The following is an 18,825-nucleotide window of genomic DNA, read 5'->3' as shown; positions in this document are numbered from 1 at the left end:
CTTGAGGCCAGGCCTGGCACAACAGCATTTTCCTCCCCAAGTCCCTGCACCACCCAAAGTCTCCCCTCTCCTAACAGAGAATAAAGTCCAAAGACAGGCAGGAGCACAGCAAGGCCTTAAGCATGCATTTTGGCCATTCCTCCCCACAGGGGCTGACTGGCTAAATTCAAAGGGGGGACTGCAAAGCAGGTTAAAGGGAAAGCCAAGGCTGTCCTCTCCTGCCATAGGCAGGAGTCCTGTGTCTCAGCCTCTTGCTTTGCTGTGTCACTGCCTCTCCCTGTTTGCAAACATCTCTGGTAGCAACAGCCTCGGGGTTTTCTTCCCAGGAGTTCCCTCTCCAGTGGTCCAAGATCAGCAGGACCTTAAGAGCATTTACAGTATTATGTCAGTCTTTTGACAGAAAAGGAAAAAGAACAAGAAAATAAGGATGGAAGTAGCCCTTCTTTCAAGAGTTTCATACTTAGAGCTTAACTCTCATCTGACATTGAAATACACCAAAATGCAGCTGGAAGAACAGAGGCTACAAAATATACCCTCCTTGTCATTATGTGCATCTGTACAAGCTGTAGTTGTCCTCACAGAACAGCTAGCTGTAGAAAACTTCAAATGATGCTTGAGGTCAGCTGTGTGATCCTGAAATACAGATGCTTGTGCTATCTGCCATTTCTAGAGAAATTATAAAGAAAGAGCTCCTGTCCGGTTCCCAAGCCAAGTGAACTGTTTTTTTCCTCAGATCCTTTCCTCCTTCACGACTCTGAAACCATGCATCCAGCAAGAACATTTAGTGACAGTGAAGGGGAGTGTATTTGACAGCTTGTCCCTGCTTCCTGTGTGTGTCACAGCTGTCCCCTTGGCTACGTGAACTTTGAAGCTACAACACACATCCGGTTATTTCTGTCATTGGGTTGAACAGGGCACGCCTCTATATGCATCCCAAACATATTTTCCCTTATAACTCTGAGTCACAGTGTCTGCTTACAACTAATGTGCCACTCACAGACTAAGTAAGTGCTTTTGTAGTTAGAGACATTACCTGATTGTAGATAAAGGCATTTAGCCTTCCTTAGGTGAAAGAAGAAACTTAGGTATCAAGAGTGATAAAGGAGAAAATGCCAGTGCTTCGGGAAAGTGTACTCATATCCAATTGTGCAGGAGGTAAGCAATTAGAGTAGTAATTTACATACTCTGCAGTTACTTATTAACACTGCAGCCATTATGCAAATCAGACTTCCCCTGTCAGATGCTGGGGAAGTGGATGAAAGAAAAACAACCACACAATTTTGAGTTAATAAATGTATGGCTGTGTAATGCTCTGCCAGCTAACAAAATTTAATTTCAGTGCTCTTAAATATTTCAGACAGAAAGCACTCTCAAATTAATGACAGAGTGCTAACTCGGGAGCCCACTGGATTCCTACTAGCTAAGAATAGGATGCTTTTTTCATCTTTGCTCAGCTGAAAACAAGAAGATGTACATGCTACAAAAGTGACACACCTTGATATTGGCTCTTTAGATTCTTACCTGTAAAAAACAACAAAATGACTTGGATATACGGCATATCTTTGTATAGAGATCCTGTTTTTCTTCTGTTTTGGGTGGTAAATCTTTGACCTACATTATAAAGTGACCTCCAACACATTTGCCAACCATCTGCCACTCCTTTTGCTGCCTACCTCAGACACCTCTCCACCTCTGCACAGTGCTTGGCTAGCTAGCTGCTTTTTACCATGCACACCCTTGCGTGGCTCCTGTTGTGAAACCTTAGCCATTAAATTGCCTCGCAAAATGACAGTGAGGTGGTTTGCCTGTGCCACAGAATCCCACGATGGCTGAGGTTGGGAGGGACCTCAGGAGGTCACCCGGTGCAGGGGCCCCGCTATCACTGGCAGGCCCCCAGTCCCACCAGGCTCCTGCAAGCACTGTGGAGCAGGCAGAAAGCACTGTCACTTGGCAGAGAAGTGAAGTACCCCTTGCATTTAGCAAGGCAACCTATCCTTGGCAGCTGCAAGAAGCGGGCACTAGCCATGATGGAGTGACAAGTAACTCCCTTTAGCCAAGGAACTTTGGTGGCCATGGTGTACCAACCCCCTCCTCTTCCTTGCGAGCCACTCCCTTCTACTCCTTGGCCTTTTGAGGAAGGAGAGCCCTCTTCTTGCCTCCCTACGTTCATTTAGCTGTAATTATATTGGTATGGGAAGCCATCCAGTCGGTTCTGCTGTGCTTTGCGTAGAAGAGAAGAGGGAGTTTGTCCCGAGTGCCCTGAAATGCAGAGCCTGACCATCACCAGCAGCACCATGGGCAGCCCACAAATGACCCAGCACACCGAGGTCGTTTGTCTCACTGTGCCGGCCAAAGCGTCCTGCCAAGCTGGCTGCTGAGATCCTGATGGATTTCGGATCCTGGGGCTGGAGGCTTCGGGCTTCACCCAATGAAGTGTGTTTCCAGTGGGAGTCACCACCCTGTGCAGGGAAAGTCTGCTTTTAAAGGGTGGAAACTGTAAGACATACTGAAAAGATAAGATACGTGGACTTGGGCTTCTGAACAACATTAAACCTTACAGGAGAAAAAGAAGAGGTCTAGGTGAAGGAATGACTTTAAAATCTAAATGTTTACAGGCTAAACCTGCTCAACCACTGGGAACCCTCTGAATACTCGGAGGTCTCAGCTCACCAGCCGCTTTCACAACCCTTAGGTAAATTGAAGAATCACAAAACAGGGAAACCCAGCCCACCCAGCTAAACGAAAGAAGCACAAAACAGAGAATCGCAGACTAATCGTTTATTAACGCAGCAATCCCCGGCCCCACGGGCCCTGCCCCGCCGCCCCTCAGCACCCGGGACAGCAGCGCGCGCCCCGGCCCGTTGCCACGGCAGCAATATGGCGGCGGAGCGCACTCCCACCCCGCCCCCCGCCGCCCCGTCGTTGCCAGGGTGACGGCGGCGCCGCGGCCGCAAGATGTCGGAGCTGAGCTCCGAGGAGGAGGCTGAGGAGACCGAGTCCGAGGAGGCCGAGACCGAGACCGAGGACACCGAGGACACCGAGGCCGAGGAGACCGAGGCCGATTTGGGGGTCCGGCGGGGCGCCGTGGCGGGGAGCGGTGCCTCGGGACAGGGCGGGAGGGCCAGCAGGGAAAGAAAAGGGCGAAGGGCGCCGGTCACGGGGTCTTGAACGGTGTGTGGTGGCAGGTCTGTCCCTCTCAAACCGTTTTTCATCGCATTTCATTAGGAGTATGATGGTGAGCGCAATTCAGCAGGTGAACGACATGGACGCGGGAAAGCACAGCTACCCAATGGTGATACGTACGATGGTGAATATGAACACAGTTTGAGAAATGGACAGGTAGGACAGAGGCAGAAGGCAGTGTTTGCCTCACGTTTCCACAGTACTGTTAGACTGGTCACTATTGAAACAAGAGTGAGAACTGACAAGTATTTTATCTATACCATATATGTTTCAGGGGACCTACAGGTTTAAAAATGGTGCTTACTACATTGGACAGTATCTTCAAAACAAAAAGCATGGCCATGGTGTTTTCTTTTATCCAGATGGATCAAAATATGAAGGTAAAACACAGAATGCAGTTGCAAGGATTTCCGTGACTGAAAGACACGTTTCTGCAGCCCCCATAATACTAGGAGATGGTGAAGAGTGTATTATTTTAAGAATATAAATTTGCTATGCAACATTTGCCTTTTATCCCTTTTTCACAAGCTCTGAGAACAGTGTTGTTTTTTTTTTTTAATTTATTTATGGGGATTTATGTGGACTATTGTGAGAAGCATGGTATTTAGTAGCAGTTTGTTCTTGTCACTCATCGAGTCCATTTCCTGGGTCTGCACAAGAAAGATTATAACTGCTTATTTCTGTATGATGGTTAGAACTAGAGTATGTTCACTGCAGACTTTATTAGGTCCACCCTTAAAAAACAATCAACTGATCAGAGCACTTACTGTAGGATTGGGATGCCACTGAAGTTTTAAGAAGTTGAAACTTACACAGTTTCTCTTCTTCCAGCAGAACAGCTGAAGCCTGAAACAGCATACAGCAGAGTAGATCTTAAGCCAAGACAGGTCTAGCTGACATGACAAAGCCCACAGGCCTGTGTTTTCAAATCACCCTCCTTGTATTGATTTTATTATTGTTCCTTAAGAAACAACAACTGGGGCAACAAAATGAAGGCAGTGGAGGTAAATGAGCAGGGAACCACAAGGCAGAACTTCCAAGACAGATAACAGAACCTGGAAATTCTGTATACGAGGAAGTCTTTCCTTGGCAGCAAAGAGCAAAGAAGACAGTATCTGAATAGAGGAACAAAACCATCTCAAGTGAGAACATTAGAACTTTTTTTGTCCCTAAATGAGAATTGTTCTTACACACATACCCAGATCAGAAGGTGGAAAGTTATTGGATAATCTTGCATGTGGAGCTGTTGTCTACTCTGTTACATCTACTGATGGCTCTTCTCATTGTCTGTCGGGGTTCTCACCCATTTGTCAGATACATGATAAATTAAACTTTTGTCTGCCAGAGAGTACCAGTACTTCTTTGATTTAATCTGTTTAGGTTGATAGACAAATTAGATATGCCTAGAGTTTAATAGACATATGTTTCCCTTTCATTTGAGATGTTTTGTGTTTAGTGGGAGGAAGTGGTATTTGTTTCTTTGTTTGTTTTTTAGTAGCCAATCATTATGCTGTCATAGCTTTCTTTTCCTTCTCTAATAAGGTGCATTCTCCACTCACTTAGAAATTAGCTAAACTCATGTATGATAACTTTATAAACTGGCCACTATATAACACAATGAAATATACCACATCTCACTCTAGTTTTGATGTGTTCTCATTAAAGGAAGCTGGGTGAATGACCAGAGACATGGCTATGGAGAATATACCTATGCAAATGGAGACACCTACGCTGGAGAATGGTTTAATCACAATAGGTTTGTTTCATTCTTGATGTTTCAAGTCACCCAGTAGCATTACAATATGATGGTTATTTTCAAAGTGTAGATGACTGCAGCAAATCAAGTGTTACTGGATGACATTGGTATTAAGCCTTAATACCTTACATATAACAACATCCTACATTCTTTTTATTTGGTAATATAAAGCAAGATTATTTTTTTTTCTCCTTAGGAGTGGGCAAGGTACATATGTGTATAAAGACACTGGATCTAAGTATGTTGGTGGTTGGGTAAATGGAAACCAGGAAGGAGAAGCTGAACTTATTCACCTAAACCACAGATTTAGGGGCAAGTTTTTGAATGGAAATGTAAGTGTGCTGGAAAATTCTCTATTCATTTGAACAGTTAGCGTAGAATTGTCTTAATATCATCTGCTTGCATTTAAAATGACAAGGTAGGCTCCTGTTCATGTGTAGCATTTCTTGTACCATACATGTAGCAGATGAAACCGAATTGATCTGCAGATCAGGAAGCCAAGTTTCTGCAACTTTGCTTTTAAACAGTATTACAGAATCACATAATGGCTAAGGTGGGAAGGGAGGTCATCTGGTCCATCTCCCTGCCCAAGCAGGGCCACCCAGAGCAGGCTGCCCAGGGCCGTGCCCGGGTGACTTTTGAAGATCTCCAGGGAGGAGACCCCAAAGCTCTCTGGGCAGCCTGTGCCAGGGCTTGGCACACTCACAGTAAAGAAGTTTTTCCTGATATTTAGACAGAGCCTCCTGTGCTCTGGTTTGTGTCCATTGCCTCTTGTCCTGGCACTGGGCACTACTGAAAAGAGCCTTTGCACCCTCTCTTCAGGTATTTATAGATATTGAAGAAATCCCCTTGAGCCGCCTCTTTTCCAGCCTGTACAGTCCCAGATCTCTCAGCCTTTTCTCACAGGAGAGGTGCTCCAGTCCCTTGTTCATCTTGGTGGCCTTGTGTTGGACTTTTTCTAGTATGTCCATGTCTCTCTTGTACTTGTACAATATTGTTATTGACTATTATATGAATTTTGTAGTAAAGCATATTTTACATTTATATGGTTAGAATTTACAGACTTCATAGTTCTGTTGACCTTTTTGTATCTCTCTGTGCAGCCTGTAGGTCGTGGAAAATATGTCTTTGATATTGGATGTGAACAGCATGGTGAATACATTCAGTCAGCAGAGGTAAATGAAATAATGAAAGTTACACTGAATATCAGAGAACTCAGTAAATTGAATATACTGCTGAGTAATCAATAAAATGCCTTATAGATACTGATGTTAAAGTATCTTAGATCTAACCAGTCAAAAAAGGTGGAAATGTATGCTTTCTTTAGTACTAAATAAGGTTTCATTTTACATTTTTCTTTAGCTTCTCTACTATACAAACTTTGACAACTAAAAGGTGTGATTTTGCCTTGCTTGCAGTCAGAAATGCTTTCTGCTTAAACCTTGGAAGAGTCAGGACCTACCTCAAAATTTTTAGGTTTCTGTGGTTTCAGACCACAAAAGAACCGAAATATCTGTCTGTACATTTAACCTGTATTCCACTTTGTTCTGCACACCAGAAAACAATGGAAATTATTTCTTATTATATTTCTGAATTGCTTGATGCTATGTCTGCAAAAGGTAATTTCCAGAACATTCTCGTTTTGGAAACATCTCCCATCATTGTCCTGGTCCTGTTCGAAACTGAATATTCACAGCTACTAATCATAGGGAGCAACTGGTATCAGGGCCTCTTTATCCTTCTCCTTCAAGCGTGAACTTTCTTAAGTCTTTCTGACTAAAACGATACAAAATAGCTACAGAAGTAAGAAATATATATTAATATTACCATTTTGATTTCAAGAAAATATGCCACATTTTACCTCAGTTTTCTACCTCTGTTGTCTGACACATTAGTTCCCATAACATACTTAAAAAATTCTCTAATGCAACAATTGTTTTATAACATAATCTCACTACGTTTCAAGTTTCTTCTGTTGTGTATATTTTACCTTTTCCAAGCGAGATTTACTTTTTATTTTTCTGTCTCTCCACATTGGACCTCTAATTTTATATCAACAGTGCTTGGCTATTAGCTTTAAGAACCAGAATGATATTCCTGTGGTAGAAATGATGCTTTTTGGGAAGTACTGCTGGATACACTATGCCTCTGGAGGAGACATAATCCCTCTTTTCTGGTGGGTGGAAGAGCAGTGAGTGATTAGTAGAAATACATATTCTGCAGTATATGCAGCCCTGATTCTGTTCCAGGTGCTTTCTTTGGCCAACTTGTTCTGACAGCTGTAACATACCTGTTCCTGTATTTCCACCACTAAATGTAGCTGTACATAAATACCATTCTCTAAGTCCTAGTTAAATAATTTCAAAATTGTTATTTTTTAAATACTAGGTAAAACAATGTAAAAATATTCCTAAGACAGGACAAAATAATAAAAAAGATCTTATCATCAGTGATAGAGATTTGCAAAACACAGAGACTGTTTTGCTTTTTTGGCTAAAAGCAACAGAGCCTCTAATCAAGTATCAGATTTGTATTTAGGTGCCTGGCAACAGCTGGCATGAGCATCTAAAGTGATGTGTATATAAAATTCCCAGACAGTAGGGAATTGTTGGATGTCCTGATTTTTGAATGCTAGGCCATTAGTGTGGGAGTTTAAATATGAATTTAAGAACCTAAGGTTAAGCATCCAACTTCTGAAAATCATTACTCTCAGGAAAAGTCCTCTCTTCTCATATAAATACTGTAGTGACTATGTAGAGCAAGGAACAGTGCTGTCACTAAAGTAAGATTAAATGTTGCCTTTTGCTTTCATTGAAGTAAATTACAAATCAAGGCCCATTTAAAATAAAGAACATTTTAAGGGAAGATAGCTTGCAATGCAGGTAATGATTTTATTACTAATGCTCCTTCAGATTTTGATAAAGCTTTTTTTTCTTTTTTAACTGAAAAACTTTATCTTCAAAGTTCAAAACCATAAGCTTTGTGCAGTAATTTACTGCTTCCCAAATCCATTCCAAGGTCTTCCATAATCAAAGACAAAGTCAGAAAGAGCTGTTTTACCACTCTGTTCCTGTATGAGATCAACAGTGGAGCATCTACCAGGCAGAGCATCATGTCTTAATTTGCCACTGCTATGCTATAGACAGGCATAGAAGGGGAGACATAGTTAATATACCCCTCACGGCCACTTATTTTGAGGGAGAGACAAAATTTTACCTTTACGAAAGAAAGCTGGAAAGCACAGATCAGTAGTAGTGGTCAACTGACTTCATCAATGTTCGAAGTGTTGTTCTCTTCCAAGATGTGCAACTGCTGAAGTTCCTCCACCTGTCAGTGCTTTAAAAGTGTGTCTTATTGCCATTTTGAGCCCAGGTAAAGAAATCTTAGTACATAAGCACATATCGTCTTAGCTACTGCCTTAATACCTGTAAGATGAGATCCTGGATTTTAAGAGTTGTCTTTTAGGATAAAGAGGAGGAAGAAGAAGAGGAGCCCTCATTACTTGCTGCACCAAAATGGAAAGCAACAGAAATTACTAAATTAACACTCTGGACACCCATTGTGAAAAAAGCACCTTCTCCCAGTGAAGCCTCCCCAGCAGCAGCAGAGGCAGCAGCAGCAGCAGCAGGTGAAGCAGTGGAAGAAACGGGAGGAGCAGTAGATGGAGAGGAGACAATGCCAACAAATGCAGGTTTGTTCTGATGGACAGCTGGAAACTCTGTGCTTTGACTATCCCCTGAAACCATGTTTTTCAGGTTTAATTTCAAGTAGTGTGAGATGTTTTTTCCCTATTATTTACCATATATTCAGTATTGGAAACTACCAAGTCTGTTCATAAATGGCACAATATATATACACGTCAGTTTTATCTCACATAGCATAATAAGAAACAACTGTCTTGGAAAGCCTGTGAATCATTTTAGTCTATATCATGGCCTGTTATACAAACTTCATTATAAACAGTTGCAGAAAATGTTGTGGGTTTTCTCATGTGAGTGAAGACTGCAGACTTCAGTCAGTTATTAGTTGCTGAATGAAAACAATGAGTGCAAATTTGTAAAAATTAATTTTCTTCAGTATTTTTAATTTTCATATTTCAGTCACTGATGAGACTGCTGACGGTAGGGATGATGAGCCTTCTCCTCATGAAGTATCCAGTGAAGTTTTCAGCCCTGAAAAGCATGCAGAGGAGGAAGATGAGGGAAGCAGAGGGGAAGAAGAAAACAAACACGCTCAGGAGGACCAAGGTGAAGAATGGGGCATGCATGCTCATTCTTCAATAAGCAATCAGGTTTGGAAATGGTGCATGTCAGTCAGCTGAGGACATGCTGCTCTTGCTGGAAGGCCCATTTTAAGGCTGAAGAGAATGTGGGAAGCTCTACCTTTTGTAAGGAGACCAGTCCTCTAAAGATATAAACTGTTTTTGAGTAATCAAATTCAATTTGTACCTTAACAGTGCAAATTTGTGATATTGCAGTGTGACATTATCTGCACATGTAGAGTTGACAGCACTTGCAGAGCTGAGTTTAGAGGTGACCGCACTTGCGAGCTTCTTTTTGTACAAAACTGAGAGAGCAGATGTTCGACCCTGGGGAATTCAGGGATTTGAGCACACCACTTTTCTGTCGTGACTGGAACTGTGTGTTCCTGTTCTCAGGAAACAGACAAAAAATTCTGAAGAAACAAGTCTTAGGTATTGTTCTGCATTATGATTCGGATAGCCAAAAGTTAGTGTCTGGTTGATTGTTCCTATTACAAAGCAAATTGGTTTGGCATTTGGATGCTAAGGTTTTCTACCAGGCTTTTTAGAAGCCTATTTTTATACAAAATTACTAAAAAGCAACATAAAAGGAAGCATCTATGCTTACCCATATTTAGTTGATAAGCTTCCACCCAATAGTGCTTTTTCCATTTGTTAAATGTTACCATTTACAAGCTTCTGATGCAGGAAAACATCAGATAAATTTCTCCATTTGTTATCCATCCATTTTACAATAAATCAAAGCAAAGCACTACCCATAGAGATCTGAAAGACTATTCACTTGAAAATTGCATAGAGTTCTTGTAACTTATTTGCTCTCATTTTTCACTCATCACCTCTGAAGGTGACCGCCTGCTTCAGGGCAGACTAGCCAACTAGCTGATCTGGTATGTAGGACTGATATCTTACAGGATCCCCGGGTTTGGATCAAATCCAGCAGAAATCTAAGTAGGTTTCCTGAATAGCTCTGCTTTGGATTTGGCAAAAGTTCGTTGAGCCTGGTTTGTCTCAAAGTCTTTTGGACTCAAATAGTCATTTTTGACTGAACTTGATTCTAACAAATTTTCTGGCTTACTACAATAAAGCAGTTCTGGTATCCCCCCCCCCCTTTTTTTTTTTGGTATATTTTAAGGACAAATGTCTCTCTCTCAGAGACAGTACAGATGCATATTCTAATGCATGAAAACACAGGAACGTGATAGGTGTTTTTGAAGGTCTTTCCAGCTCTTTATTTCTAGAATTAAAGAGTTGGATTTTATGTATTTTTCAGCATAAGTCTACAGCCATAATTATTTAGGCTATACATTGTTCCCCTGTCTTTATATTTAGCAAGATTAAGTTATAGTAAAAGAAAATGATTTGAAGAAAATATGCAAACTGTAAGGAGCAGATGTAACAAAATCTGTTTTCTAGCAGGTTTGCCTTCTCTGTCCCGTTACCATCATTTTTTCCAGACAGCAGTTCCATCCTTACTCCATGTTTCTGTGCTACTTCTCTACATAGGAGACATTCTTTGGCTATTCCAGAGTTACATATGGACTGGCAGGCAGTCAGTCTGTGTGTACTGAGTCTGTCTGGCAGCTGACAAACAATGTATAGCAGTTAAGTTCAAGTATTGGCAGTGAAAGGCAGTGGGAAGGAGGACTGTGGTAGACAGCATGATCTTAGAGTTATGTTTTAGGTTACTAGGATTATTTTCCAGTATTTTATATTATTAATTTCAGTTTCCTGTTTTTTTTTCTCCTTTGCTTCCACAGGAACTGCTAGTTTAGAGGATAAGGAGGATGAATCAAAGGAAGCCGAGTAACTGGATACAACCAACAACAAAGACAGGCAAAAAAAAAATCAGAGTAAATCATTTGTTATGGTAAATCTGAAATATTTTTATTCATAAAAACCTTAGTTAAGATATTTTGAATAAACATTTCTGTCACTGTTCTGTCTGGAATATATCTCTCTGAAAGTTTTATGATCTCAGACTGTGCGGTCTCAGGACCAATTTATTCCACACAGCAGGCAGTCAGTTGTTGAATTCAGCATGGGATTACTCTGGGTCCATAAAGTTGTGTTCTTACACATTTGCAGAATCAAAGCTTTGAAACACTAGGCATGATAGTTTTAAAATGGAACATATGTATGCCTTCAGGAACAGAGCAGACCCCTTAATGCCTGTGGTAAGTACATTGCTTTTGAAGGTCTATGTTCATTTCTTCACAGGAAGATGTCTTTCAAACCTGATGAATTCCTCAATATTGTCCCAAAATTCAGAAGATGGTATCCATCTTGGGAATTAGTTAACATGCTAGAAGGCAATCGTAGAATCTTTTAGTTTGGAAGTAAACTCAAGAGTTCTTTAATTCAAAATTCTGTTCAAAGCAGGGTCAACTTTAAATTGAGATCAAGTATCTTTTTTTTTTTTTTTTCAGTGAAGTCCAGAATACTTCTAAGGGTCAGAGGTGCACAACCTCTTAGCAATGTATTTGAAAGCTTAGGTATCCTCAAAATGAATACTTTTTTCTACTTATATCCAGTTATAACTTCCCATTTTCCAGTTTATGACCACCATCTCTTAATTCTCTTACTCTGTACCTCAATTAAAAAAGAAGACAACCCTTGACTTTATATTACCTTATGTATATATGTATGTGTGTATATATATATATGTATATGTATATATATATATATATATATATAGGAAGGCTGCTGGTATGTCCCCCTAAAGCATCCTCTTCTGGCTAAACAAGCTCAGTTCCCTCAGCCTCTCCTTGCAGGTCATGTTGTTGACTGTTCCAGCCCCTGACCATCTCAATGACCTGCAGCTGGACTTGCTCAAGTCTTCTGGTACTGACAGGACCTAAAACTGGATGCAGTATTCCAGACAGAGTCTAATGAGTGCCAAACAGTCCCTTCCTTTATTGTGCTGACTATAGTGCTTTTAGTACAACCCGGTGTGTTGCTGTCATTGATTGCTGCCAGAACACAAGGCTGACTCTTGCTTAGCCTATCGTCTGCAAGGTCCCCAAGTCCGTTGCAGCAGAGGTGCTATCCAGCCGGTCAGTCCCCAGTCCATGCTAATACAGGGCTCCCTCCCAGGTGCAGAACAGGATCAGGACTTGTTGATTTCTTCAGTATTCCTCTTGGCCCATCCTGCTAGCATGTCTAGGTCCCTCTGAAATGCAGCCTTGCTCTCAGAGATACCAGCTGCACCCCCTGGTTTAGTTCTGTCTGCAAACCTGATGAGAATCTGTCCCCTCTAGGTTATTGATCGCTTCATCCAGTGCAGCCCCTAACCATGCCCCCACCTCACAGCTTATGCTCATGCCTCTTCAGGGACCCTGCTGATGTCCCATTTTCCCATCCCCAGTGATTCGCAGTCTGCACACCTCCTCCCTCAGGTAATTCAGCTGGACCACGACACACCTCCCGCAGGGGAGTAACTCATTACCTACAGCCCTATCAAGAGACATCAACTCAAGACCTGGACACAACATCCCGCTGCCAAAGCCAGGTCTAGACTGACACCACGGATGTGCCAACGGTACTTTCCCCACTGGTGCTGGAGATCAGGCCCAGAAGCTCATCAACACTGATGTTGCACAGCCCCACACTGTTTGCAGGAAAGTTTCTGCCTTCCCCCAGCACCCACACAAGTTCTGTTTGCTGCATTCCCATCTCCCAGCTGAATAAGCATCCCCACGCAGCAAGAAAAAGACAAGCACCCAGCAATCCCTTATGGGCAGGCAGCTAGCTATGAACATGCGGCTCCTTTTAAATCAAGAACCTGTCAATCAGGAGGCAGCTAGCAGGAGGTATCAGCTGAAGAAGCCTTCTGGAAGCTGCCAGAATCAAATGTCATTATATATATAGTAAGTCAAAAGGCCAGAGCAAGGCAGAGCTGCACAAAATATTGTACAAGCACTATATGCAGTAGATGTATTTTTCCTCTTCTGCAGGTGAAAGAAGCTGCTCTGAAACATTGTTTTCCTGATAATATGCAAACAATACCTTAATTGTTACCAGATGCATCTTTGTGACTTTAAGTTTCTTTCTCATACTTGTGAGACTATTGGTATGAATGCTGATGGGTCTGGAGCCTGAGGTAGAGAGCTGCCAGCCTGCAGCAGTTTGCTTTTGAAGTGAAATAACTGGCTTTGGCCTGATTGCGGTAAGAGATGTCGAACCAATATTACTGAAACAGGGCTTACTTTTTTTTTTTTGTTTAATTATTATTTTTATTTTTATTCAGGAAATAAAATCTATTCTAAAAGTTTAGGGGAAAAGAGGAAAACATTTTCTCTACAACTCACTTCAGCAAAGATATACCCAGAAGTTTAAGTTAGTGATTAAAATGGATTAATAGAAAGTGGAGATAAGGAGAAGAATTATATGAAAAAAATAGTTTATTACTTCTTCCCACATTTTTTCTCCTATCAGACATGTCATAGTGAGAAATTTCCCAGGCAATCTTTTCCTTTGTATCTTACATGCCTTTTTTTATTTTTATTTTTCCTAGTCACACCAGTGTGACTTCAGTGAGCAAAGATATGTGCTTTGGCAAAAAGAAATGATGCATTTCCATTATTCCAGTAGCATGATCAAAGCAAACTTGGCTTGGTAATGTTGTTGGTCTTTTTATAAGAAAACTACAAATCATTAGTTTACTAGCTGTTTACTCACCATATTCTACTGTAAATTTGGGAAATATCCTCACAACGTATTATTCCGTTGTCCTAATGGACAGTGTCTATTCCTTTAATTTCTTCTGATTTACTTTCATTTTAAGGTAATCTTCAAGATGAGTTGATTCTTGTTTGATTTATGAAATTACCTTTTTCTCTACAGTATCCAGTACTGTACTGTTTGTTAGTACACGAGTGACCTCCAGTGGCATAGCAGCAAAAAGTACATCCTTTCTGGAATACAATTGAGGACAGTTAAGAACATTTGGAAGCCTCTGTGTTAGGAAGTGCTCCAGAGAATATGGTTTGCTCCTTTTGGAAACCACCGGTGCTTTTGTAGGAGGAGACAATTCATTTCACTGTAACTTACAGAGATACCCTAAGGATAATTTGTAAATTAGTGAATAGCAGTTCTTTCATCACTATCTTGGATAGAGAGGAACCCCCACCAAAAGCTGTTGCACTGAGGTGTGCAAGCCCCTCTCATCCATCTGTCTCTTCACTTTTCAGTAATGAAGACTTTTAAATAGCATCAGAATAGTCATATTTGAAACCTCTTCCTGAATTAAAAAAAAAAAAAAAAGGCTGAATGCTAGGATATGACATTGAACTTAAGGTTTTGAAGTTTTCCCTTCAGCTTTTTGTCCCTAGATTACCATTCTAGTGTCTGAACAATTTTCTCCAAAGGTGGCACAAGGGTTCTTTAAAAATATTACACCATTTTAACCTATGCATCTAATGTTGGTTTAGATGCCCAGATTTTGCCTTTAAATCAATGGCATGTAAGCCAATGTGAGTTTTAGGTTAAAAGTGCTCTCCCAAATCCAAAGCTGTGTATGAAAAGATGGTGCTTAGAATATCTGTGCTCCACATATCTTAGAAAAACCATCAGAAAACCCTGTCATATTTGTCTTGCAGAGCTACATCTTCCCCAGAGATGGGACTCTTTCCACAGTGAGCAAGGAAGCTGGTCAAGATAGTTCATTGCAGCTAAAGAAAGCACCTGGGGGTCTCAAGTTCTTGATAAATCCATGCATATCTACTTCCACCTGAAAGTGCAAATGTTTCAAAAACCCTCAGAGAGATGTCTATTTTACATTTACAGATGATAAGGGAAAAAAGACCTGTTTGAGCTGTTGCATTTTTCCTCTTTCATCCACATCATCCTAAGGGAATTTAAGCCATTTTCCAGAGCGCTATGATCTATGCATGCAAGTTGTAGGAAACATCCCTTTTGCCTAATTTTATGAATCCTTCCTTTCTTTATATTTGTGAGGCTGTAGGAGGAAAAACTTGCAATATATAGGTCTTTTCTCTCTTAAAAAGCCTTCACATACAGTGGAACACAAGTGCACATCTTTCCTCTTTTCTAGGAAGTCTTTGTTTTCCCCTTCCATTTTGAACGCAAATTTATTTATTTATTTATTTATTTATTAACTGGCTGTGTACTTTTCAAACATGTTCAGCCTGGAGACTTTTACCAAATGAGAAATAATGTCAGAAATCACGTTAGGGATCTTTCTTATAAGCCCCCTTTTAAGTATTGAAAGGCTGCAACAGCTTCCATACATATACATCCCAAAAGGCCATGTACTCTTGAAAGGGTCTTTGAAAACTTGCCTTGTTCAGACAGTAGGCTCAGCAAAGAGTTTATCTGTAACATGTTTCCCTAAGAGATGGAGCAGTACATGGCTAGTCTTTGTAAAGGAATGCATTGCACATATTGCTGTGCTCTTATATTCGCCAAGCACAGCCCAGTGCTTTGCAGGTAATAGCTAAGGGTCACAAAGTTGTAGCCACATTAGCACACTGCTGTGCCTGAGGTAATTAATACCATTCTCAACTAAGGTCAAAAATATCAGTGTTATTCTAAGCTGAGAATGCCTCACCATGTGTGGCGTGGATATAAAGATCTCTGCACGAATCACTGCTGAGCCATGTGGGCAAGTGAAGAGTGAAACTACAGCAAGGAAGGAGGTGTTTTGCATTTCAGCACAGATGACTGCAGAGTCTAAAATTTTATTGTGTATATAAAATGGGAAGCAAAGCTGTAAAAGAGATTTGCAGGCTCATTCCTTATTCTTCCATCCGGCATACACAGTGTGGCTCCATTCATGAAGGAGAGCAATTGCTTGTGATTCATTTGCCAACCCACACAATCACAGAGATTTTCACTGGCAGAGGTATTTCCACAAATGACTCTTTAGAGGTTTCTAAAATAACAGCCACTCTCATACGCTGAACAGTTTCTGCACCATCCTCAAGTACGGTGGCGTATCAGACGATGTTCAGCTGAACACCACAGCGCAGAGTAAATTAACTTCTGACACAAGTTCTGTGGGACCCCATTTCTTAAGTACATCCAGCTTGCTATTTTTTTTTTTTTTTTTGTAAAGACTGATGCTTGGGCAAGCTTATTATGAACAAGCTGGTACTTGATAATAGTTTATATTGCACGTAGTTTCCATTCTGCATATTCTTTATTTGGCTTTCAAGCCCACCAGTGGCAAGAGAAACCTGACAAAACAGCTGGGAAACGATGTCTTAGCATCAAACAAATTTAGGTTCAAATGAGCTTTAAAAGACAGAAATAAGGCCCTTGTATTTTAAATGTGTTCTGTCAAAACTGAATTAGTGAATTTGCATAAACAGATTTGCAGCAGAAATCGCTGCTGTGAATTAGAAAACATACGTATGTTGGTAGCATCTCTATTTGCTTTTCCCCTCCAATGGTATCCGAACACCAAAGTGCTACAGATTTAAGCCTCTGTTTTCCAAACACTTAATTACACAAGTAGTTCCATTAAGGAGGCACCTTCAGGTGGATCAGGTTGAATGTTTTTAGCATCATGGTCTTGTTTTTATTCTCTTTGTTAGGAGATGCTGTGCCCTAAGTTTCCCCACCAAAAGGAAAGCAAAGGAAGCTCAGAAAGATGCCATCTGGAGGTTTTGCACAGTCTTTCTCTGAAGGAGTAGGCAGAGGCCATGTCTGCACAGGTACACAGCACTACTGACTTCACATTACAAGAGATTCCTAAGAACCAGGGTGTTATGATCTATTCATAGCTTTTAAGTGTCTTTTCAATTTGTCATCTGCACTGTTCTGCTCCTGCTTAGCTGGGGACACAGATTTGAGAGTTAATGTTAAAAAGCAGACCAGCCAACCTCCATTGAATGCAGACAGTGATATTGATGGTTGATCCCCCTTTGGTCAATACAGACGATTAAGTAAAAAGAGTCAGAATATTGAAAACAGATTGGCAGGATCACAAAAAGGTGTGATAACATCTGTTTCAGCAGACATGGCCTTGCAGATGGGTTACTAGTCTGTAGTGTCCCAATTGCAGAAATGGAAGAGAAGAGGGAAATAGAAAATTTCTGCTGCCACAAGAAGCTGAAGCCACTTTTGAACATAGCAGGCTGCTGGGAATTTGCTTTCCAAATAGACTCCATGGGAACCTGGGCTTAGGCAGAGGAGGAGGCTGCAAGACCCACTGGGAGGGTAAGGTGCAAGAAGTGGGGGAAACAGCAAAAGCTGTGAATCCAAGACTAATCACAAAGTTTCTCAGTCTTCACAGAGAAATTGTTTTGGCATTGTGATTATAGACAAGGAAATTGCTGAATGGTCCTAAACATGGTGTTAAAATCAAAAGGCCCAGAGTGCTCTCTGAATCCTTCATGAGAAGTATCAGATCTCCCCAAAAAGCTGGACTGTAAAATGCAATGATTCACTAACTCCTTCCAATGCACCACAGTACAATCTTCTGCTTGTTCAAATATTTCATGCTGTTCTCATATTCCAAGAGGCGTGAACATTTTAATTTGTAATCATCCATTAAAGAAAGTGCTATAGATCAAGACCCCATCAAGCAATGACTACTGTTCTGAGCCAGCAGATTTACACATTTGCCTTGTACTATTAAAAATGCTGGCACAAGGCTTTGGAAAAATCAGGAGCAAAACAGCCACAGATTTGTTTTTTCTCTTGCTTTCCAGAAGAACTGGACTCAAGTGTCTCTTCATGTTGTTCTGCTTAAAAGTAGGCACAAACTTACTAAATGAAAAATTTCTGTGTTATTGTCCCATCAAGGAGTATGGGAGGAGTGTTAAACTGAGTGCTAAAAATCAGAAAATGTGTCCCCCACATCCTTCAATCACACCTGAAGATCCTATTGGGCAAGTAAGTTTGAGGTTTTGTTTTCCCACAAGGTGTCACTATAGATTAACTTCACTATAGGTCTTTATCAAAAGAATTTATATTTTCAGTTTTTAAGACATAAGTGAAACGTTCGAATTCTCTAGGTAGTACTAAAAGTATCTATTAAAGTACATAACTTTGTAATGAAATAGCACCAACTAAAGAAAATTACACTGGAGTAAAATAATATCTAATTTTGAAGCTGCATACATGTCAAAAAAAATGAAAAGGAATTTCCCATTTCTTTTGCTTACTTCAAAAATAACTTCAAAGCTTCCAACGTCATTTTCTTCATTTTACCCGTGTTCAGCAATTTAATTCATATTATGTACACATCCCATCAGGAATTCTCTCTCCCTGCTAAATTTTTGCAACTAAGAATCCTCATATGTTAAAGATATAATTTCAGCTCTGATCCTACTGAGATACAGTTTTAATTGCTTGCTATTTCTGTTCAGTTAATTTGGATGGTAGAAACTGAGAAGTTTTCACAAGTTAAAGAGTATTTTGTGACAAAGTATTTCTCCTCACCTGCTCAGCATTGCAGCGTGTGCATTAGAAACCACCACAAGAGAAATATTTAAGTACCCAAACCCTCTTTCCCACATATGCTGAGGTTTAATTCACTGCATTCACTGGAGTTAAATTCATTGGAGTGCATGTCTAGTGGGAAAAAAAATAACAAAAACATTGTGGGATTTTGGTTCAAGTGTCTTAGCAATCTTCCCAGCAAGCGTGTTTAGTTTGC

The 18,825-nt window shown here is 40.7% G+C and overlaps 1 protein-coding gene across 1 annotated transcript; it reads left to right on the top strand.

The window, feature by feature from the left end:
• Positions 1 to 2,933: 2,933 nt before the first annotated feature.
• Positions 2,934 to 11,092, top strand: RSPH1 (radial spoke head component 1). The gene is made up of 9 exons (XM_035546062.2): positions 2,934 to 3,069; positions 3,226 to 3,339; positions 3,458 to 3,563; positions 4,849 to 4,939; positions 5,136 to 5,271; positions 6,043 to 6,114; positions 8,405 to 8,630; positions 9,040 to 9,186; positions 10,958 to 11,092. Exons 1-9 carry the CDS (start codon positions 2,956 to 2,958, stop codon positions 11,005 to 11,007), a joined length of 1,056 nt encoding a protein of 351 aa, XP_035401955.1. The 5' UTR covers positions 2,934 to 2,955; the 3' UTR covers positions 11,008 to 11,092.
• Positions 11,093 to 18,825: the final 7,733 nt, after the last annotated feature.

Source organism: Cygnus atratus, chromosome 1 (genome assembly GCF_013377495.2).
Source record: "Cygnus atratus isolate AKBS03 ecotype Queensland, Australia chromosome 1, CAtr_DNAZoo_HiC_assembly, whole genome shotgun sequence".
Lineage (NCBI taxonomy): Eukaryota > Metazoa > Chordata > Aves > Anseriformes > Anatidae > Cygnus > Cygnus atratus.
Note: the sequence above shows the minus strand (reverse complement) of the source record. Positions and strands in the feature narration are given on the sequence as shown.